Raw genomic sequence first — 23,429 nt, 5'->3', positions numbered from 1 at the left:
AGATACAACTGAAGTCCTAACCCATTTTCTCATAGCAAAGTAGAGGTCAGCTTAATCTCTGGCAGGCCTTCACCAAAGAATCACTAAGTACCTATTGTGTGCTAAATATTCAAAGTTTAGATAAGTTTCCTCATTCAATGTGCAATCTAGTACGGAATATAGCCTACATAGATAACTCAAAAATTAATATGTATATTCATATATATATGTATATGTACATATACGTATATATGTACTATATATGTGTGCATACATATGCATATATATATGTATGTTTGAGAAGCACAGTCATATTGCTGTTTGAGGTTCAGTGGGGGAAAGACTATCAACATTACAAAATAAATAACCTGTGTGTGAAGGTAGCATTTGAGCTGACTTTTAAAGAATGAGTATGAATTCAGTAGGTAGAGATCATGGGAAAATAGGGAGATGAAATGAGCATTTTCAACCATGGAAACTCTGAGTAGAAAGGTAAAAAAGTGACACTGAAAAATCCAGTTTTTCTGGACAATATATACCTGTAAGAATTAAATATGGAAAGTTAGGATATTGCACATTTGCACAGGGCCTTGATTTTGTCTGTAGTGCACACACTTAAACGTGGAACTTCAGTTTCATAACGTATAAAATGTCATACTTCACAGGATTGTTGTTGGAGGAGGTGTATTTTGTAAGCCTCTAAGTGCTATATTATATAATCTGTGTTATTAATATTGGTTGGTAATAGGAGAACCATTGAAGAGACTGAACTGACTACGAGTATAAAGGTCTCAAGGAGTGAACTCTTTCATGAAAAGAATAGTCAAAATATGATAATCTTTCATAAAATGGCCCCAAATATCAAACATCTTGTAAATATTCTGCCTAGTTTTTATAATTCTTCTCTCAGCATGGCATAGAGGATAGTGCATTGGACACGATGCCATGAATAGCTAGGTTCAGATTCTGCCGTTTACACGTTCCAATTGTGTGAATCTTAACAAGTCTTTTAACTTCTCTGTGCCTCAGTACCTTCTTTTCTTTGAATCGGTGAGCTAACCAGTTCCCTCAGTGTCAGCTTCGCTTCTACTCCAGTGTGGCTACATCCAGCAACTGGGTTCTCTCTTGTTGCCTCACTTCAGTTCAACAGTGAATGAATATATGAAGAATTGGAAGTTACCAAGGAAAACCCAATAATCAAGTTCGTTGAAACTGTAACGACATAACGAACATTTCTAACTCTGGATTAGGTCTCAATTTGACTCCATATGTCTCTCAAGAATAAAGGGGCAGCTATTTTCTTTAGTGCTCAGAACGATTTTTGACCTTCCTCTGGTGTTTCAAGTTACCAGAGGTTTCGCCAATGAATAAATGAGGATGGATATTTCAATGTGTGAATATTACATACTTACTGATATTATAAATCTCTAAAGAGGAAACAGTGTTTCCATACAATTATGTAAAGCAAAACATATTTATATTTCTAAAATAATTCAGTATATTTTCATTATGTAGATATTAAGTATATAATCCCTTGGATGAATCTTATTTGTCCCACCCAGAATACACCTCAAAATACTTCCTTTTCACAAATATTTTTCTTTCATTGTGAAGAATTCTGAGCTTTCAGATTTTTTTATATCAATTAATTTGTCACTTAGAGATTGTGTTTCATTGCCTACAGTGCACACATAGAAATAGGTTATTGTCATCTTCAATGTAAATTTTTGACAACGCATTATTTTGCAATATGTGAGGATTTATACGTGGATATGATTTTGTCATTGCCAGAGTATTTGAATTCTAAGTATACTGCTATGGTTCAGCGGATTTTAAAATACTCATATTTTTATTGACTTGCGTTTTTCTCTGTACAGATTTTATTAAACTTGTGAAAAATGAAGATGCAATACTTAGATATGATCGATCAGTGGTACGTAAAAAAGGACATTGTCCATTACTCACCAGGAAAGTGAAGAGTTTAGAAAACAAGATTTGTGGACTGCGGGAAGAATTATCAGAAACAAGGCAAATGGTGTCTGACTTAGAGCAACAAAAAGCAGAATGGAAAAGAGAACTCCTTAGCACGAGGTATGGAACTCATGATTTTAAACAAATCCTTGGAAGCTTTTTTCTTACCGTTGAAGAAATGTGATAGAGGATTTGAGGTTAGGAAGGCCAAAATACCACCTCATTCAAACAGTATTATGAATGAGCCCTACTTACTCATTTTTACTCTGTGGATATCAGGTAGAGATGCATTTGTAGTGAATTTTGAAAACTGTAACACAAGTAGCTGTGTTTCATTTTTTTCAACATGAAGTAAAAAATCACTTCACTAATCAATAGTAATGGAAAAATGGATGTAATTTCATATGCATCCCCCTCTACACTTTTCACCGGCGTCTTTGAAATGTATCAGAACTCGGGAATTTGGAAATAATCTTTTGTTCCAGCTCCATACAATTTATGGAATTTCTCTTCATTGAATACAAGAAACAAAAGCATCCAAGTGAATATATGATACAGTTTTGATAGAATTAAAGTGCCCTGCAGTAGCCTGGATAAAAAAAATGGGTCCCCTCTGATTTTGATGACAACTGGCAGAGGGGCAACAAGTGCCACGCAAAGACCAGAGTACCACGGGCAGGTCACCTGGAATGAATTCACAAACTCAAACATTTTTGACATCAAGGTAAAGCTTTCTGACACTTTTCAGCAGCAAGGGTTCTTAGGGAAACTGCAACCCTAGCTGGGTACAGGTAAAGTTTATATACGATAGTCTATAGGAAAACATGTGCCAAATATGCTAAGCAGATGATTCAAGGTGAGACTAGGCAAAGGTTAAGCAGAGGTTATTTCTTAAAGGAACATGCACTTTTGGTATCTACCTGGCAGGTATTATACGCAGAGTTCACAGGGAAATAGCATAAGGAGGAGTGGCAACTGCATAGAGATGCGGTTTTCGGACTGAAACATCCCTAAGTTCACTCGTGGTCAGGACAGACTAACGGATGCCAGATTGGTCTCACGAATATCTTGTTGGACAAGAAAAATGTAAGGGAGTGTTCCTATATCTAAATCGAGGAAACATATGATGGGTCAATGAGTAGTCAATGTCGTTCTGGCCATGTTCACAGACTGTTCAGCCAGCACACAGCTGTTCAAACTTCTGAATTCTATGGTTGTAACTGGCTATTGTATCAGGTAAGGAGATAATAGTTGTTGCTGTGACAGGCTGTTTTCTTGCACTGGGGAGAAACTGCCTGAGATAATGTTTTGAGGCTAGGGAGAAATGCGATTTTGAAAGAGAAACGTGATTTTAGAATTGTGTCCAAGCACAGGCACCCAAGAACTCCATCAGTTTCTGACACATCCTGACTTTGTGAGCCTGTGCAAGTTACGTTTATTCTCAGTGTTATAGGGAACAGAAACAGGTCAACTCAAAAGTGTAGAGCACGGACCACTCTGCATGAACAGAGGGAGTTCCTTGACAGGGAGTTCCCTACATAGATCGAGTTCCCAATAAATTAATCTTCTTTTCCTTTAGAAATCCAGATGAGTATATTCAATGGTATTTCATCCTTATTTCTACTGCATTGTCATTGAAAAAGGACAATTTTCATCTAGGGTTCCCGGGAAGCAAGAAGAAATTGAGCAAGACGCTGAAGAAAAGCTAGTTCTAAAAATGAGTCACCAGTTCAGAAAAAAAGAACGACGTGGTGAAAAAGTGGAGCTAAGACAGGAATTTCAATACCCTCTCAGAACTCTGGACCTGGAATTGAGAACAGAAACAAATCATTCGAAACAGGTAAATTGGAATTTTAAAGTCACTATTTCCATCTGTTCTTGGTAAGACAACTTGTGGGTTCCCTGGGAGTGGGGAAGTGAACATCATACTCTTTTTAATCTTGAGAAAGGACTAGGATTTTTATGTCTAGTGTAAGTAAGTTGGGTCTAATCATTTGTAGATATGTACTCATGAATATAAAAAAATATATATCCCATGCAGTAGCATTAGAATGTAAAATTGCAGTCTAAAGAGTCATGAAAGAGTAAAGTGAAATTAGTACTTTTTAAAGTATATCTCACAGTAGAGGATCACTATGGCGTAGTGAATAGAACTAACCTGATATCCAGAGAAACCTGGGTTCAAATGTTGCCACGGAGTTCATCTCACCTAACCCTGAGCCAAAGGTTTCAAAGTCCCCCAAATCTGTCCATAGAACTCAGTGCTGGAGGATCTGTTTGACACCACTGCTCTATCCTCAACTTTGATAGCAACATAAGTTCCAGAGGATTCCTCTCCATTTTTAGAGAGAGTCTCCTTATCTGAAAATACTTTGGGCAATGCAAGTGCAAGTTCGTTCTCTTTTTCTCTTCCTTTCACTACACTTTAGCACACATCCTTCAGGCTTTCAGAAGAGTTTATTGGTCTCTAGGGTCTTTATGTTTTACTTATTTACGTGTTGATTTACTTAAAATTATTGCAGACTTTCTACATGGAGGAAATGCAAACTCTCAAGAAGTCAGAGTACTGGACTGAGCCTATTCATAACATGATATTTAGTGAGGATTACTGTCAAATTATACAATTAGTTACAAAATTAGGTTCATACGTATGAGTTGGGGGAAATAGGTTTAGATAGCATTTTGCCTGAAAAGATATAAGAATCGTGGCCAGTTCTAAACTAAAGTTGATTTATTGATGTTATTTGAGAACCCAAAAGCTAGTGTAATTTTGCATCTTATTCAGAAAAGTATAGCTTCCAAAATAGAGAAGGCGAAAAGCACTCTCTACTCTGAAGTGAATAAGTAGATAGGCTTATGTTGTTTAACTCATTTGTGGCTTCCTCAGAATTATGCTCGCTAATAAGCAGGATGGCAAACAGGATGAGAAAGGCCCTTGGGGACCATGACTTGTGAGGATGTGTTCAAGAAAATAGAGCTATTGATCCTTATATGTTCAACTTTTTGAAGGAGAGTCATGTGGAAGAAGGACGAAGCTTGCTCTGCTTCAGTCTAAGGAGAAGAGCTAAGAGCCATGGATAAGAGTTGCACAAATGTACATTTTTAAGATTAATGAGAAAAAACTTGCCAACAAAGAGAACCATCCACAAATCGAATGAGTTCACTTGAGATATGTTATCTATCCTCACCTGTGAAGACTTCAAGCTGAGGCTTGTAAGAGTTAGGGACTTAACCCTGGGTGTGGATCGCCCTGAGGAGTGATTGAGTTTCCTTTTCAACTTTGAAATGCTTTCCTTCTTGTTGCTTTTCCTTTTCAGTAGCCTGTTTTTCTTTGAGTTTTTAAAGTTAGTGTCCGTGCTTTGTCGGATTCTGTATTCCAGTTAAAGGTAAAATGTTGTTGCTGACTGTTGAAGGAAAATGATGATGAAAATTTTATGAACTTCTTGTCCGCAGGACGAAGAAGAGCTAAAGGAAACTCAAGGACCACTTTTTCCGGGGCTAAATGTTATAGCTTTGCAAAGTGGGATTCTGAACAATCCTCTTTCGAAGCAGAAAGAAAACAAAACAACTGCTTCCAAAATCACTCAGACTTCTGAGATATTTACTTTGGTCATTTTCAAATCTAACTACATATTTTGAAAGTTCAGATTTCGGTTCTTCATTTTGGGACATCTTTGTTATCCTCAGTCCTGTCCATCTGTCTGCAACAGATAGTTCAGGACACAGCTAGTGACTAAAATCAGCACAATACTGTTTGTCTTGCTTGACCGTTTCTTTTTCTTTTAATTGAATGATCTCTCCCGAGACCCAACTTTACGTCTACTGAAAAAAGTTCCTGGTGCACAACAGTGCCTCTTCCTTTCTGGACATAGGAAAGGGGCAGCACATCAGTGTCACTAACTCCTAGCTTAGAGAGAGAAAGGAATGCAACTAGGTAGAAGGTGACACCTCAAACACAAACCATTTTTCTTCCTTGATTAAGGGATATCATCTGCTTGTACTTTTCAGGGAAGAGAGTGAGGGTTCTGAAATATATGTTAATAGATTGCTCTATTTCACCTTCTTGTCTCCCTCATCTTTCATTAAAGAAAAGGAATAAAAGTATTTGCCACAGAAATAAATTTCACTTAGGTTTCTGACATAAGGCTCTATCCGGGCCATGAATTCCTCCATTCGCTCACATTCATCATTGCTCAGCATGATAGAAACACAAGTTTCTCAAATGCCAAAATTAGAAATTTTCATTTTCTTCTGTTTTTCAACAGTTGTTTGAAGTAAACCATTTGGGTTGTTGGCCCTTAGTAGTCCTTTGGTGCTTGCACACTGGAGTGCTTCATTGAACTCACCTGTGACCAATTCATGCTCTCCTTCTGGCTTTTTAGAAAAGATATCATAGAATGCAGCTTCTAAGCTATTGGATAAAACTCTGTTCTCTGGTCCTGAACGGGATCCAACGCTTCTGGAGGAGTTTGGTTGTGATGGGAGTGCAATAGTCATATTTTATTATTTGGCCCCAATAATTCTTTCATCATTTCTTTAACATGTCATGGTTAAGACTAGGTTCATCAGTAGGGGACCACATTCTAGGCCTGACTTTTCCCTTCCCTAAAATGAGAGATTTCAACTTGATAACTTCTAAAAGTTTTAAATCAATGATGCTATGAAAATGCGACACATCCATGAGAAAATCGATTATTCGTAAGACTTCTACTAAGAAACATAAGACTTATGAGTTCATTGTTCTGGAGTGAAGTTCATTGTACCAGGGCAAGGAGTCTCCATTTAGGACAAATTCTTAATATCAACTGCTGAAAGGAAATAAGCTATTGAAAAAAGTGTGCTAGATTTGGAGTCTGAAGAGACCTGGATTGAGATATTGCTGCTGATACTTACTGAGTGTGATAATGGACAGGTTGTTCAATAATGTATCCTAACCTAAGTTCTAATCTGTAAAACGGGGAGGAGAATATCAATATTTCCCGCATCAGGGTGTGGCAAGGCTTAGGTGAGACAATGTATGGGAAGTACTTTGCTGAATACCACCAAAGGCAATGTGTCACGAAGACTTTAGAGAGGCCTGGAAGGACTTATGTGAACTGATGATGAGTGACAGGAGCAGTACCAGGAAAATGTTGTATGCAGAAACAACCAGAGTGTGTGAGGAAATATTCTTGTAGATGTAGTATGTCATTGCATTGCAAGGACTTAAAAAATTCCCTTTGGCTTCTTGAAGCAAAATGCCTTCCCCATACTGAGAAACAACTATGAAATTTGATCGCAGAATGTAGCACAGCATTGTCTTTTCTGTTACATTTTGTTTTATGGTTTCCCCCGTTCATTTTAATTCTTCTAGGGAGTATAACTAAGGTAAAAATGCACTTAATAGGAATGTATGTATAGATACAAGATACTAGATAAGATATAAGACAAGATATTGATGCTCTATAAGATCGTACACCGTGTAAGGCAGTAAGTGGAGAGAGAAGAGGAAAGGAGGTGGGGGAAAGGGAAAAGAATCTAAGATATACAGAAGAGATTGCACAACACTGAAAATGAGTAAAATAACACAACATAGAAGAGGCAGTTTGAAAATATTAAGTATTTTAATTCTATTAACAATATGACTTATCAGCGTGGAATAGAATGGACAGAGCAAAGGAAATAAAATATAAGCTTTCTAGGCCTAAAAGTACACTCCATGTCTTTTGATTAATGAAGCACTTTTAAAATGTGTTCTTTGTGAAAACTGACTCTGAGAGAAATGTGAAATAGGGCAAACTCCCTCACTTTAATTTTGTTTTACTAAAGTATGCTTCTTGGTACCTTGGCGTTTATGTGGAATTGCTAGGGAATAATCAGCATCCATAACTTTATTTTGAGTAGCACTTTTTTTCTGTTTATTATGTTTAGATTCCTGACAGCCATGAGAAAGAAAAATATCTGTTCGACAAAAATCAAATCTTAGAGGATGAAAATGCCATGCTCAAACTCGAAGTAGATACACTAAAAATTAAGAATCGAGACAAAGAAAACCATATAGAAATTTTAAAGGAAAAGAATGATTATCTTCAACAGAAATTACAGTTGAATGCAGAAATATTAACAGCAATCAGAGTACAGTACAGTGAAGAAGTAAATGTTGTGACAGCTGAGAATGCAGTGCTGAATTCTAAATTGGACACTGCAAAACAAAACACAGAGAGACTAGAGGGCGAAATTGAATCATACAGGTCTCGTCTGATGTCTGTTATTGACGATTATGAGCAAAGTGAAGCGTCGAAACTAGCCCTTGAGGATTCCTTTCAGGAAGCAAGAGATGAGTGGCTTCATGTACAGGACAAGTTAAACAGTGACTTGTCTAGTTTAAGAGAGAACCATGCTTTCCTTTCTGAAGAACTCTCTCAGGCTGAAAGTGGAGCCAAGAGTTTAGAAAATGAGCTAGGCCATGTCCATGAATCCCTCAGAGAAAAGACATATATTGTAGAAAACACACAGAGAGAACTGAACCATGCTGAAGAGAAGGCAAAGGAACTTGAAGAAACAAATCAAGTGTTAAAGGAAAAACTCAACAGATATAGTTTGGAAAATGAATCTCTGCAAGAAAGATTAGGCCAAATCCAGAGTGAAAATATGGTGCTTCAGCAAGCGCTTGAAGACACACAGAAGAAAGTCACGATGAAAGAAAAGCAACTGAGTGATGCCCAGGTACAGTTTATTGATCTCTTCAACAAACTTTATACTGATAGTGAAAAACAACTTCTTCTATTAGAAGAGAGCAAGAAAGTGTTATTCAGTGAATGTAACCACTTAGGAGAACACATGTGTAAATATGAAATTGAGAAGGGTGAGAGAGGGTTCGGTCATTAAATGTCTTGGACAAAGATAAAGCTTTTCGAAATGAAAGTCAAAGTAATTTTAATCAAGATAATTTAGGAATTTGAATTCTCAACAGGCAGGTGAGGTTATCAACTTTCATTGGGAAAATGCTGATATGTAAGAATTGAGAATGAGAATCCATAATATGATAAATAGAACAAGTAATATCATGATTTTGAAGATATATGATTGCAATAAGAAGTAAATATCCTGTAATAAAATATAAGTAATTAACTTAAATGAAAATAATGTGACATATAAAATAATAATTTAAACATCTACGAAGTGAATGATTTTTCAGGAAGCATTTACAAAAGGGAGATATCACTAAAGTTGGACGTTAGAGCAGATGGTATTAATCCATTCATGTTTTTCCTAATGCAAACATTACTTGATGCAATTTGGTTGAGTTAGCAGCCCTACTAGAAGAACAATTGCTGAATACCTACGTATTGTATATCTATATCTATCTGTCTATCTGCCTATCTGTCTATCTATCTCTCTATCTATCTATCTATCTATCTATCTATCTATCTATCTATCTATCTATCTATCTATCTATCTACCTACCTATCCATCTATCTATCTATCTATCTATCTATCTATCTATCTATCTATCTATCTATCTATCTATCTACCTATCTGTCTGTCTATCTGTCTATCTATATTGACATGTAAATATATATAATTATATATTTATTTGTATTGATATATTTGTTCCTGTGTGGATGTGTATATGCACACACAGAAATATACATGTACACATACATAGATACATGCACATTTGTGTGCGTGTGTTTTTCCAAATGTGTGTCTGAAGTTTGTTAAAACTCTGCATCTAAGGGTGACTTTTCCAAGATTTTGTGTTCTGCTTCAGTCCATTGCCATCTAGATGGCTTTCAACAAATGATTTTCTGTCTTTAGGCTTCTGGTTCTTGATTTGTAAAATGATGTACTAACTCATCAGTAGTGTCCCTTTTTGCTCGAACAATCTGGAGATTTACGTGCGTGAACTGCACTTCTGTTACACAATTAGCAATATGAAGGAATATAAATATTTCCTTCATAAAGGCGGTGCAAAATTTAGGTGAGATGATGCACTGAAACTCTTTTCCAAAAACCTTGACATGTCTCAGATAGAATCATCAGTGTGAGAAAAAATGTATGGAGAAAAGGAAACGAAATCTAGTGAAAGACAGACAGCTTTGTGAGTTCAAAAATGGTGTCCAAATCTTCTGGTTGATGAAGCAGTTTTCAGTCGTATGCTTTCGGCAAATTGACAGAAATGGGAAAGAGGTGAAAGTCCCTCAGTTAACTTTTTCTCTAAATACACTATGCTTCTTGGCCCCTTGGCGTTTCCTTTGAATTTTGAAGGAAATATCAGAATAAGTCATTTTATTTTGAATAACACTTTCTTTTCTTTTTCTTATGTTTAGGTTCCTGTTAGGAATGTAAAGGAAGAATACTTGCAGGAGAAAAAGGAAATCATACAGTATGAAGTTGCCATGCACAAAGTGGAATTAAAAACAGTAAAAATTAAGGATCAGCGAACCAGAAAGCACCACAGAGAAGAAACTGAAGCTTTGAAAGAGAAGAATGAGGAGCTTCAACAGGAATTGCAGTGGAATAGAGAAGCATTAAGAAAAATCCGATTTCAATACAGTGGCCAAGTAAAGGTTCTGAAAGCTGAAAATGCAGCGCTGAACTCTCAATTGGAGAATGCAAAAGAAAACACAGAGAGACTAGAGAGCGAAATTGAATCATACAGGTCTCGTCTGATGTCTGTTATTGACGATTATGAGCAAAGTGAGGCGTCCAAGCTAGCCCTTGAACATTCCTTTCAGGAAGCAAGAGATGAGTGGCTTCATGTACAGGACAAGTTAAACAGTGACTTGTCTAGTTTAAGAGAGAACCATGCTTTCCTTTCTGAAGAACTCTCTCAGGCTGAAAGTGGAGCCAAGAGTTTAGAAAATGAGCTAGGCCATGTCCATGAATCCCTCAGAGAAAAGACATATATTGTAGAAAACACACAGAGAGAACTGAACCATGCTGAAGAGAAGGCAAAGGAACTTGAAGAAACAAATCAAGTGTTAAAGGAAAAACTCAACAGATATAGTTTGGAAAATGAATCTCTGCAAGAAAGATTAGGCCAAATCCAGAGTGAAAATATGGTGCTTCAGCAAGCGCTTGAAGACACACAGAACAAAGTTACGATGAAAGAAAAGCAACTGAGTGATGCCCAGGTACAGTTTATTGATCTCTTCAACAAACTTTATGCTGATAGTGAACAACAAGTTCTTCTAGTAGAAGAGAGCAAGAAAGTGTTAGTCAGTGAATGTAACCACTTAGGAGAACACATGTGTAAATATGAAATTGAGAAGGGTGAGAGAGGGTTCGGTCATTAAATGTCTTGGACAAAGATAAAGCTTTTCGAAATGAAAGTCAAAGTAATTTTAATCAAGATAATTTAGGAATTTGAATTCTCAACAGGCTGGTGAGGTTATCAACTTTCATTGGGGAAGTGCTGATATGTAAGAATTGAGAATGAGAATCCATAATATGATAAATAGAACAAGTAACATCATGATTTTGAAGATAATATGATTGCAATAATAAGTAAATATCCTGTAATAAAATATAAGTAATTAACCTAAATGAAAATAATGTGACATATAAAATAATAATTTAAAAACCAAATAAAACTAAAATTAGAAAATGCTTTTGTAGGTAAGAGAACTCATTTTGATTGAAGAAATTCTAGAGGCCATGATATTTTGGTTTCATAAATATGTGTAGGGGAATTCGCTAGTGTATAAACACAAATAATTTTGTTATTTTATTAATTTTCCTAGTATTCTATTTAAATATTGAAATAGAATAAATTAATTCCAACGCTGAAGTTTAAGAGAAGTCTTACCAAAAAATGCTAGGAATAATGTAACAGTTGAAAGATAACATTTCTTTTGAGATACTGTGAAATATTCCCATTAGACATCTCATTAGCATTTAAACATGCTCAACATTCTGACGAGTTTCAATTCAGATTCCTCTGAACTACTCTTTGCAACGCTAACGACAGGATGATAGTTGTAGTGAAAATCCAGAGTCTAGACACTCCTTTTCTTTTCAATTTAGGACAGTAATTCTATTCACAAAGAGGTTAATTTTGGGGTTACTAATATTATTTTTTATTGTGCTTCACTACCAATTTTTTTTTAATCTCAGTACTTTTTATTGTTTTACTAATAATGCTTGCTCGGTGTGCAAAATTGCAAGTTCTGGAATCACTGTCTTTTAGTTGTTGAATAAGAACAGCTTTACACAGTCTAAGAGCAGCTCTCATTTTCTGTGATTTGTCATATATGCAAAGAGCGTCCATTATACCATATATTGTACTGGGTAATAATTTCATTTAAAGAATTTGAAAATTTTGTCTTCTCATTCAATGGTGGAATTTAGTTAACATGTAAGAATTCAGTTAATTGTGCCCATTTTACTTTCTCAACTTTACATTGTCTTCTTTTAGCCTTACGTTTTCTTCAAAACAACTTACCAGACTTTAGTTAAATTTAGTTTCACAAAGTATTTCAACTTGTCTAATAGGAGAAAACATTTTGATTTCTTTTGATTTGGGGCTTCATTTGGTATTCATAATTTATGCAATAACTTGCCTGGCACTATGATGAAAGCAGAGATGAATTTCTGCAGTATAACAGTCCATAAACACACGACTTTGTATCTCTGTGTGTATATGTGCTTATACACATATGTGAATGAATGAATACGTCTGCAGGTACAAAACTCTGATTTTGTAATGTGCTATATATGCATAAGCGGGAGAGCTAGCATGTTTTCCGCAGTTTCCTTTTTTTTTGCCGGTGGACCGCCATTACCAGGCGTGTAATTCCTATCAGAACAGGAAAAGGAATTCTTTGAAGGCTTAGCAAAGACTCTTGAAGATGGGAACAGCAGCTAGTGACCATATGTGTTCTTCTCATTGTGGCTTTGAGCAAAGCACATCATTCATGTGAAGCGCTTTTACCAAGCCTGACATGCGTACCAGTACCTACGTTCCTTCCCCCGAGTTAAACAATGAGAGGATGGAAAATTTAAACGTTTCTTGTAGATGTCCTCTTCTTTCTAAAGGTTGGTGCATAGAAATGAGGCAGTTAACTTTTCTGAAAACCCCAATGGGAAACCATGAATGTGTCTATCAAGTACAAAAAAGTATACATTCCTCCCCCCTCATTCCATTCCCTTCCATGTGAGTCTCACCTATCATATTTTAGTCCCTAGATAACTTTTGAGGTGATACAATTATGCTCAAAAAACAGGCAATGGGAAATCAGGCTGAATGTTTGAGCAAGTAGAAAGATCTCATTTGACCCATGCTAAATGAAGGTTGAGTAGAATAATCAAAAGAGCTTTCTCGTGTCAGGAGCCAAGTGTCAATCTTTCTCCCTAGAAACGACTAACGTTAGGAGCTTGGGTAACTCATCTAACCTCTTTGGAGTTTCATTTTTCTCATGTGCAACATGCGGGAATTTTGTTGAATAACATCTAAGTTATTTATACCGCAAATCTATGAAAATTATGAATATGTTGATGAAATTAAATTGCATGCAGAACTATAATGACTTTTGATGTGAATTTTGACATGATATTTATTTCATATGAGCTAATACTGCTTTCTGAAATCAGCAATAGAAATAATTTGGACATATATCTCTCAGGCCAGAGAAAGAAATCTTCAGCGAGAAGTTCCTGTTTCCGGCAACTACCAATCCATGAGAATAGTTTCGCAACAAGTTACATCATATTATCGAAGGAATTATGAAGAGAAGGAAAAACTACCGAAGCAAGTAGATGAAACCAAAAGTAAAGTATGTATGCGAAAAGATCAATAATTTGTTCCTGATGAATGGAAATTGTGTGCAGTGTGACATTTCCCTTTGTCTCGTCAACAGTATAAATTTTCTGAACGCTCTGTCTGTCAATTAAGTCGAATTAAATTAGACCTACAACCTCCACAATGTGTGCACACGAATTTCAATAGAAATATTCACTCATGATGTCCTTGACAATTTGGTTTATCTGTCTTTACAGAAAGAGTGAGGTGTTTTCCCAAGGACCCATAATGCCTAAATCATTTCTATGATTCCTTATGTTTAGAAAGACCTTTACCATTATTTTCTCTTTTAATTCCGAAGCAATACTGTGAAGTAGAAATTACTTGTTTACTTACGTTGAAACTTCTCCTTGAACAACAGGAAAAAGTTGTTTTTCACAATTCCTAAATATGTAAATTGTACCTGCAAAATGCAATTGAGAATTCAAGTAATGAGATGGATGATTTCATTAATATCCTCTAACTTCATCGATCTGATCTCACCATGTAGATTTCTGGTTCCATACCTTCTTCACAGTCTTCTTCTGGCTTATGCACAGTTACACGTCCTCATCTGCACTACCCGTCAAAAACATATTGACTCTTTACCTCCAGCATGCTTGTGCATTCCAAAAGAATGGTTCTTTTGCCATAATGGCATTGGGCCTTTTCACCCATATGGATTTCTGAATCTCCTGAAATCCACTTTTCATTTGATATGACCCCATTGGGTATTTATTGCTTTATGCTGTTCACATCTGTTAACAAACTATTACTTCCTTGTTCTACCTCTTGTTTGCCCAACTATCATAGATTTCCTTGAGGACCGTGATCATTTAGACTTCGTTATTTTCCATAGAACGTTGTTTTCAAAGCATGCTGTCAGCAGAAGTAATTGTTATTATTTTTTCAGTACAAGTAGTACTAGTAGTAGTTGTAGTACTAGTAGTTCTAGTGATAGTAGTACTTGTAGTGGTAGCACTAGCAGTAGAAAAACAGGAACAAGGAAACTCAATGTTGTCTTTTGATTTTGCCAGGAGTTGCAAGTTTACCTAAAATTAAATTTGTTCTAAGGTAATGGTTGGCCTAAAGTGCTTTGAGTTTCTCTAGTCTGATTTTTTACAAAGTTTCAATTTCCCAGACGTCAAAAGTACAAATTCAATACAAAAGTATTTCAGTTTCTATTATCATTCTTCGAAATTATTAAAATGAAAATGCAGTTAAGCGTACAATAGCATGACAGTTAAATTCTTCTAGCCCCTTCCCTTTAATACTATCAAATACCTTTCTCCACTGTCAGTTGCTTTCCCACATTTCCATGTATTTCTGTATGCTACTCATCATGGTGGAAGGCACAACGTATATTAAGGGAGATTTCTGAGATTCTTCCAAACGCAATTTCACCCTGGTAGTCATCATAACTTGCAAAGTAAGTAAGTATCTCTGCCAAAGCAGGGAAGAAAAGAACTTTGGATGATGAGATAGTTCTCCACTTAGACGTATGTTGGGGGAATTAGCGATAGAAATTTGGGTCTGGGGTTAGAAAAATCTGACTTCAAATGTGTCCGGAGATTCTATCTGTGTGATCCTAGGCAAGTCACTTAGTTTTTCTCAGTTTCCTCAGCCACAAAATGGGGATAATACTAGTACATACTTCTCAGGGCTGTTGCGAGAATCAAATGAGATCATTATTGTAAATCTGTTGTATTTATGGCCTTTATTCTTGGCACATATTGGATACTGAACAAATGATAGTTTCCCTGCTGCAAAAGCATAAAGACCATTGTCCATTATATACAAATCATACTGCCTCCCACGTTTGGATAAACATCTCCTAATATTGCAAAAGAGTTTTCTTAACCTGGCTACTTTCAGTGTACTTAGCTTAGTTAAGAAACTATTATGAATTCCAATCTCATTCTTCTGAAAATGACTTTTCTTTTCAATGTGCATGCTTGAGAAATTTTTCAAGGTGTCAGAAATGAGCACTGGAATGAAATAAGTTCTGTTTCCCAATTAACGCCCCTATCACTTCTTGCCTTCATTTCCCTCACCTTCTTTCTGGAAGACTTGGATTAAAATATGAACCTTCACAAGCTTTTGGCTTCAGTTTGCAGTCAAGAAACTAGGTGTGAACTGACTCCTGGAAGGTATACCAAGGAAGCAGTAACTTAGAGTCCATCGTTGGAAGCAAGAAGTAGGTCATTTTATGGGCATTCTGGCCATACTGGCACCATTTCTTGTGTAATTTCCCTGATCGTGTAAGTTTTCACTATGTAAGAATTTAGTGAAATTACAGTTTCTTCCTTGTTCAAACGTTATTTCATCAGCCAGTGAATATTATCTATGTGAACAGCACTGTGATAGATCCTGAGCAGGGTAAAAGACTGTGTGTCAGACGTGCACTGTCTCCTTGAAGAATTTTCACTCTCTGTGGAAGTCAACACAAAATAGAGAAACTTCATTTATAACAAACGGTAGAATTTAAACAACTACGAAGTGAACGATTTTCCAGTAAGCATTTATAAAAGGGAGGTATCACTAAAGTTGCACGTTAGAGCAGATGGTATTGATCCATTCATGTTTTTCCTAATGCAAACCTTACTTGATGCAATTTGGTTGAGTTAGCAGCCCTACTGGAAGAACAATTGCTAAATACTTAACTATTGTATATCTATATCTATCTATCTATCTGTCTATCTGTCTCTCTCTCTCTCTCTCTCTCTCTCTCTCTATCTATCTATCTATATTTACATGTACATTTATATTTATATATTTATTTATATTGATATATTTGTTCCTGTGTGGATGTGTATATGTACACAGAAAAATATACATGTACACATACGTAGATACACGCATATATATATGTGTGTGTGTGTGTTTTTACAGATATGTGTCTGAAGTTTGTTGAAACTCTGCATCTACGGGTGACTTTTCCAAGATTTTGTGTTCTGCTTCATTCCATTGCCAAACAGATGGCTTTCGACAAATGATTTTCTGTCTTTAGGCTTCTGGTTCTTGCTTTGTAAAATGATGTACTAACTCATCAGTAGTGTCCCTTTTTGCTCGAACAATCTAGAGTTTTACGTGCGTGAACTGCACTTCTGTTACACAATTAGCAATATGAAGGAATATAAATATTTCCCTCATAAGGGTGGTGGAAATTTTAGGTGAGATGATGTACTGAAAGTCCTTTCCATAAACCTTGACATGTCTCAGATGGAATCATCAGTGAGAGACAGAATGTATGCAGAAAAGGAAACCAAATCTCCCGAGAGACAGACAGCTTTGTGAGTTCAAAAATGGTGTCCAAATCTTCTGGTTGATGAAGCAGTTTTCAGTCTTATTCTTTCGGCAAATTGATAGAAATGGGAAAGAGGTGAAAGTCCCTCAGTTAACTTTTTCTCTAAATACACTATGCTTCTTGGCCCCTTGGCGTTTCCTTTGAATTTTGAAGGAAATATCAGAATAAGTCATTTTATTTTGAATAACACTTTCTTTTCTTTTTCTTATGTTTAGGTTCCTGTTAGGAATGTAAAGGAAGAATACTTGCAGGAGAAAAAGGAAATCATACAGTATGAAGTTGCCATGCACAAAGTGGAATTAAAAACAGTAAAAATTAAGGATCAGCGAACCAGAACGCACCACAGAGAAGAAACTGAAGCTTTGAAAGAGAAGAATGAGGAGCTTCAACAGGAATTACAGTGGAATAGAGAAGCATTAAGAAAAATCCGATTTCAATACAGTGGCCAAGTAAAGGTTCTGAAAGCTGAAAATGCAGCGCTGAACTCTCAATTGGAGAATGCAAAAGAAAACACAGAGAGACTAGAGAGCGAAATTGAATCATACAGGTCTCGTCTGATGTCTGTTATTGACGATTATGAGCAAAGTGAGGCGTCCAAACTAGCCCTTGAACATTCCTTTCAGGAAGCAAGAGATGAGTGGCTTCATGTACAGGACAAGTTAAACAGTGACTTGTCTATTTTAAGAGAGAACCATGCTTTCCTTTCTGAAGAGCTCTCTCAGGCTGAAAGTGGCGCCAAGAGTTTAGAAAATGAGCTAGGCCATGTCCATGAATCCCTCAGAGAAAAGACTTACATTTTAGAAAACACGCAGAGAGAATTGAACCATGCTGAAGAGAAGGCAAAGGAACTTGAAGAAACAAATCAAATGTTAAAGGAAAAAGTCAAGAGATACAGTTTGGAAAATGCTTCTCTCCAAGAAAGATTAGGCCAAATCCAGAGTGAAAATACGATGCTGCAGCAAGAGCTTGAAGACACACAGAAGAAAGTCACGATTCAAGAAAAGCAACTAAGTGATGCTCAGGTACAGTTTTTTGATCTCCTCAATAAAGTTTATGCTGATAGTTAAAAACAAGAGCAATCAAGTGTTAATCAGTGAATGTAACCACTTAGGAGAAAAAATGTGTAAATATGAAATTGAGAAGGCTGAAAGAGGGTTCGATCATTAAATGTCATACTTGGATAACCATAAAGATTTTCGAAATGAAAGTCAAACTAAATTTAATCAACATAATTTAGGAATTTCAATTCACAACAGGCTGGTGAGGTTATTAACTGTCATTGGGAAAATGCTGATATGTAAGAATTGAGAATGAGAATCCATAATATGATAAATAGAACAAGTAATGTCATGATTTTTAAGGTAATACGAATGCAGTAATAATTAAATATACTGTAATTAAAAGTAAGTAATTAAATTAGGAAATGAAAATAATGTGATAAATAAAAATCATAACATAAAAACAATTTGTGCACATGAATTTCAATACTAATATTCACTCATGTTGTCGTTGACCATTTGGTTTATCTGTCCATACACAAAGAATGAGATGTTTTCCCAAGGACCCATAATGCTTAAATCATTTCTATGATTCTTTATGTTTAGAAAGACCTTTACCATCATTTTCTCATTTAATCCCCAAACAATGCTGTGAAGTAAAAATTATTTGTATACTTCCATTGAAACTTCTCCTTGAATAACAGGAAAAGGTTGTTTCTTCACAATTTCTAAATATGTAAATTGTACCTGCAAAATACAGTTGAGAATTAAAGTAATTAGATGGATGATTTCACTAATATCCTCTAACTTCAGCAATCTGATCTCACCGTGTGCATTTCTAGTTCCATACCTTCTTCATTTCTTGCTCAGTTACACGTTCTCATCTGCACTCCCCATCAAAAACCTATCTACTCTTCATGTCCAGCAGGCTTGTGCATTCCAAAAGCACGATATTTTTGACATAATGCCATTGGGAGTTTTCACCCCTATGGATTTCTAAATCTCCTGAAATCCACTTTTCATCTGATACCACCTAATTACCTAATACCGAATTGGGTATGAAAGTGAGTATTTATTGCTTTATGGTTTTCACATCTGTTAACAAACTATTTCTTACTTTTTCTAACTGTTTTTTGCCCAACTGTAATAAAGTTTCTTGAGGACAGGATAATGGATACTTCATTCTTTCTTGGTAGAACGTTGCTTTCAAAGCACGCCGTCAGTAGAGGCAATTGTTATGATTGTTGTAGTACAAGTGGTACTAGTTGAAGTTCCAGTACTACTAGTTCTAGTGATAGGAGTACTTGTAGTAGTAGTCCTAGTAGTAGGAAAACAGGAACAAGGAAACTAAATGTTTATTTGTTGATTTTGCCAGCAGTTGAAAGTGGTTGGACTAAAATACTTGAAGATGTTCTAGTCTGATTTTTATAAATTTTGAATGCTCCAGACCCCAAAGAGCAAAGAAGAAATTGAATACAAAATTATTTTTAGTTACTCTTATTATTCTTAGAAATTATTAAAATGAAGGTACAGTTAAGCGTACAATAGCATGACAGTCAAATTCTTCTAACCTGTTCCCTTTAATGCTAGCAAATACCTTTCTCCATTGTCAGTTGCTTTCCCACATTTCCAAGTATTTAGGTATGGATTCATTATTGTAGAAGTCACAATCTATAGTAAGAGGTATTTCGGATACTCTTGAAAACAAATTTCACCCTAGTAGTCATCATAAATTGCATAGTAAGTACGTATCTCTTCCAAAGCTAGCAAAAAAAAGAACTTTGGATGATGAGATATTTCTCCACTTAGACGTATGTTGGGGGAATTAGGGATAGAAAGTTGTGTGTGGGGTTAGAAAGATCTGACTTCAGATGTGTCCACAGATTCTGTCTGTGTGATCCTAGGCAAGTCACTTAATTCTTCTCCTTTTCCTTAGCCACAAAATGGGGATTATAATAGCACATACTTCTCAGTGTTGTTGGAAGAATCAAATGAGATAATTATTGTAAATCTCTTAAGGTTATGGCCTTTGTTCTTGGCACATATTAGATACTTAAGAAATATTAGTTTCCCTGCTCCAAGGACATAAAGATCATTGTCCATTTTATACAAATAATACTACCTCCCAAATTTTGATAAGCATCTCCAAATATTGCAAAAGACTTTTCTTAACCTGGCTAATTTCAGTAGACTTGGCTTAGTTAAGAAACTATTATGAGTTCCAGTCTCATTCTTCTGAAAATTACTTTTCTTTTGAATTTGTATTCTTGAGAAATTTTTCAAGGTGTCAGAAATCAGCACTGGAATGAAATAAGTTTTGTTTCCCAAGTAGCTCCCTTATCGCTTCTTTTCTTCCTTTCCCTCACCTTCTTTCTGGAAGACTTGGATTAAAATATTAACCGTCAAAAGCTTTTTGCGTCAGGATGCAGTCAAGGAACTAGGTGTGAACTGACTCCTGGAAGTTACAGCAAGGAAGCAGTAATTTAGAATCCATCTTTGGTAGGAAGAGGTATGTCAGTTAATGGGCATTCTGGCCAAACTGGCACCATGTCTTGTGTAATTTCCCTGATAGTGCAAGTTTTCACTACGGAAGATTTCAGTGAAATTACAGTTTCTCCCTTGTTCAAACGTTATTTCATCAATTAGTGAATAATAATTACGTAAACACTGTGATAGGCCCTGAGAAGGATACAAAGACTGTGTGTGAGACATGCACTGTCTCCTTGAAGAATTTTCACTCTCTCTGGGAAGTCAATACAAAAGAGAGAAAGTTCATTTATAACACAAAGTGGAATTTAAACAACTACTAAGGGAACGATATTCCTGTAAGTATTTATGAAAGAAGATATCAGTACAGGTGGAAATTAGAGCAGATGGTATTAATCCATTCATGTTTTTATTAATGCAAACATTACTCGATGCAAATTGGTTGAGTTAGCAGCCCTAGTGGAAGAACAATTGCTGAATACCTACGTATTATACATATATATGTGTAAATATGCATGTATATATATTTATACATATGTATGTACATTTATATATTTATTTATATTGATATATCTGTTCCTGCGTGGATGTGTATATGTACACACAAAAATATACATGTACACATACGTAATTACACACACGTGTGCGTGTGTTCATATAATTATATGTCTGAAATCTGGTAAAACTGTCAATCTAAGGGGGACTTTTCCAAGATTTTGTGTTCTGCTTCAGTCCATTGCCATCCACACGACTTTCAGCAAATGGTTTTCTGTCGTTAGGCTTCTGGTTCTTGAATTATAAAATGATGTACTAACTCATCCGTAGTGTCCCTTTTTGCTCTAATAATCTATAGTTTCAAATGCGTGAACTCCACTTCTGTTCCACAGTTAGCAATATGAATAAATATAAATATTTCCCTCATAAAGGTTGTGCAAATTTTAGGTGAGATCATGTATTGAAAGTACTTTCCAAAGACCTTGAAATGTCTGAAATAGAATCATCAGTGTGAGATAAAATGCATGGAGAAAAGGAAATCAAATATCTTGAAAGACAGAGAGCTTTGTCGGTTCAAAAACGCGTTCCAAATCTTCCGATTGACGATGTAGTTTTAAGTCCTGTTCTTTGATCAAATTGACAGAAATAGGAAATAGGTGAAACTCCCTCAGTTAGCTTTTCTCTGAATACACTATGCTTCTTGGTCCCTTGGTGTTTATTTTGAATTTTTATGGAAATATCACAATAAATAATTTTATTTTGAATAAAATTTTTTTTCTTTTTCTTATGTTTAGGTTTCTCTTAAGAATGAAAAGGAAAAATACCTGCAGAAAACAAAGGAAATCGCAGAGTGTAGTGCCATGTTCCAAGTGAAATTACAAACAGTAATAATTAAGTATCAGCGCGCCAGAAAGCACCAAACAGAAAAAACTGGAGCTTTGAAAGAAAAGATTGAGGAGCTTCAACAACAATTACAATGGAATAGAGAAGCGTTACGAAAAATTGGATTTCAGTGCCGTCGACGAGTACACGTTCTGAAAGCTGAGGATGCCACGCTGAACTCTAAACTGCAGAATGCAGAACAAAACATTGAAAAACTAGAGGACGATAGGGCATCATACGCGTCCAGGTTGATTGAAGTTGGTCTCGAATATGAGTTATCAAAATTAGCCCTTGAGGATTCCTTTGACAGGGAAAGAGATAAGTGGCTTCATTTAAAGGACAAACTAAACCGAGACTGGTGGAGTCAAAGAGAGGATAACGCTGTCCTTTCTGAAAAACTCTCTAAGGTTGAAAGTAGAGCCAAGAGTTTAGAAAATGAGCTAGACCATGTCCAGGAATCCCTCACAGAAAAGACATACATTGTAGAAAACACGCAGCGAGAACTGAACCATGCTGAAGAGAAGGCAAAGGAACTTGAAGAAACAAATCAAGTGTTAAAGGAAAAAGTCAACAGATACAGTTTGGAAAATGCATCTCTCCAAGAAAGATTAGGCCAAATCCAGAGTGAAAATACGGTGCTGCAGCAAGAGCTTGAAGACACACAGAAGAAAGTCACGATTCAAGAAAAGCAACTAAGTGATGCCCAGGTACAGTTTTTTGATCTCCTCAATAAAGTTTATGCTGATAGTTAAAAACAAGAGCAATCAAGTGTTAATCAGTGAATGTAACCACTTAGGAGAACAAATGAGTAAATATGAAATTGAGAAGGCTGAAAGAGGGTTCGATCATTAAATGTCATACTTGGATAACCATAAAGATTTTCGAAATGAAAGTCAAACTAATTTTAATCAACATAATTTAGGAATTTCAATTCACAACAGGCTGGTGAGGTTATTAACTGTCATTGGGAAAATGCTGATATGTAAGAATTGAGAATGAGAATCCATAATATGATAAATAGAACAAGTAATGTCATGATTTTTAAGATAATACGAATGCAGTAATAATTAAATATACTGTAATTAAAAGTAAGTAATTAAATTAAGAAATGAAAATAATGTGACAAATAAAAATCATAACATAAAACAATTTGTGCACATGAATTTCAATACTAATATTCACTCATGTTGTCGTTGACCATTTGGTTTATCTGTCCATACACAAAGAATGAGATGTTTTCCCAAGGACCCATAATGCTTAAATCATTTCTATGATTCTTTATGTTTAGAAAGACCTTTACCATCATTTTCTCATTTAATCCCCAAACAGTGCTGTGAAGTAAAAATTATTTGTATACTTCCATTGAAACTTCTCCTTGAATAACAGGAAAAGGTTGTTTCTTCACAATTTCTAAATATGTAAATTGTACCTGCAAAATACAATTGAGAATTAAAGTAATTAGATGGATGATTTCACTAATATCCTCTAACTTCAGCAATCTGATCTCACCGTGTGCATTTCTAGCTCCATACCTTCTTCACTTCTT

General features: G+C 35.6%; 1 protein-coding gene across 1 annotated transcript in view; it reads left to right on the top strand.

The window, feature by feature from the left end:
* Window positions 1-23,429, top strand: part of LOC140522501 (uncharacterized) — a 55,014-nt gene that overhangs the window by 18,570 nt on the left and 13,015 nt on the right. Inside the window, exons 13-18 of the mRNA XM_072637922.1 lie at window positions 1,857-2,070; window positions 3,610-3,790; window positions 7,861-8,259; window positions 13,560-13,709; window positions 17,237-18,043; window positions 21,796-22,590. Coding sequence (XP_072494023.1) covers window positions 1,857-2,070; window positions 3,610-3,790; window positions 7,861-8,259; window positions 13,560-13,709; window positions 17,237-18,043; window positions 21,796-22,590 — 2,546 coding nt within the window. The remainder of the gene's footprint in view (window positions 1-1,856; window positions 2,071-3,609; window positions 3,791-7,860; window positions 8,260-13,559; window positions 13,710-17,236; window positions 18,044-21,795; window positions 22,591-23,429) is intronic.

This window comes from Notamacropus eugenii, chromosome 2, assembly GCF_028372415.1.
Source record: "Notamacropus eugenii isolate mMacEug1 chromosome 2, mMacEug1.pri_v2, whole genome shotgun sequence".
Classification (NCBI taxonomy): domain Eukaryota; kingdom Metazoa; phylum Chordata; class Mammalia; order Diprotodontia; family Macropodidae; genus Notamacropus; species Notamacropus eugenii.
The sequence above is the reverse complement of the archived record's forward strand: the minus strand, read 5'-3'. Positions and strand labels throughout refer to the sequence as shown.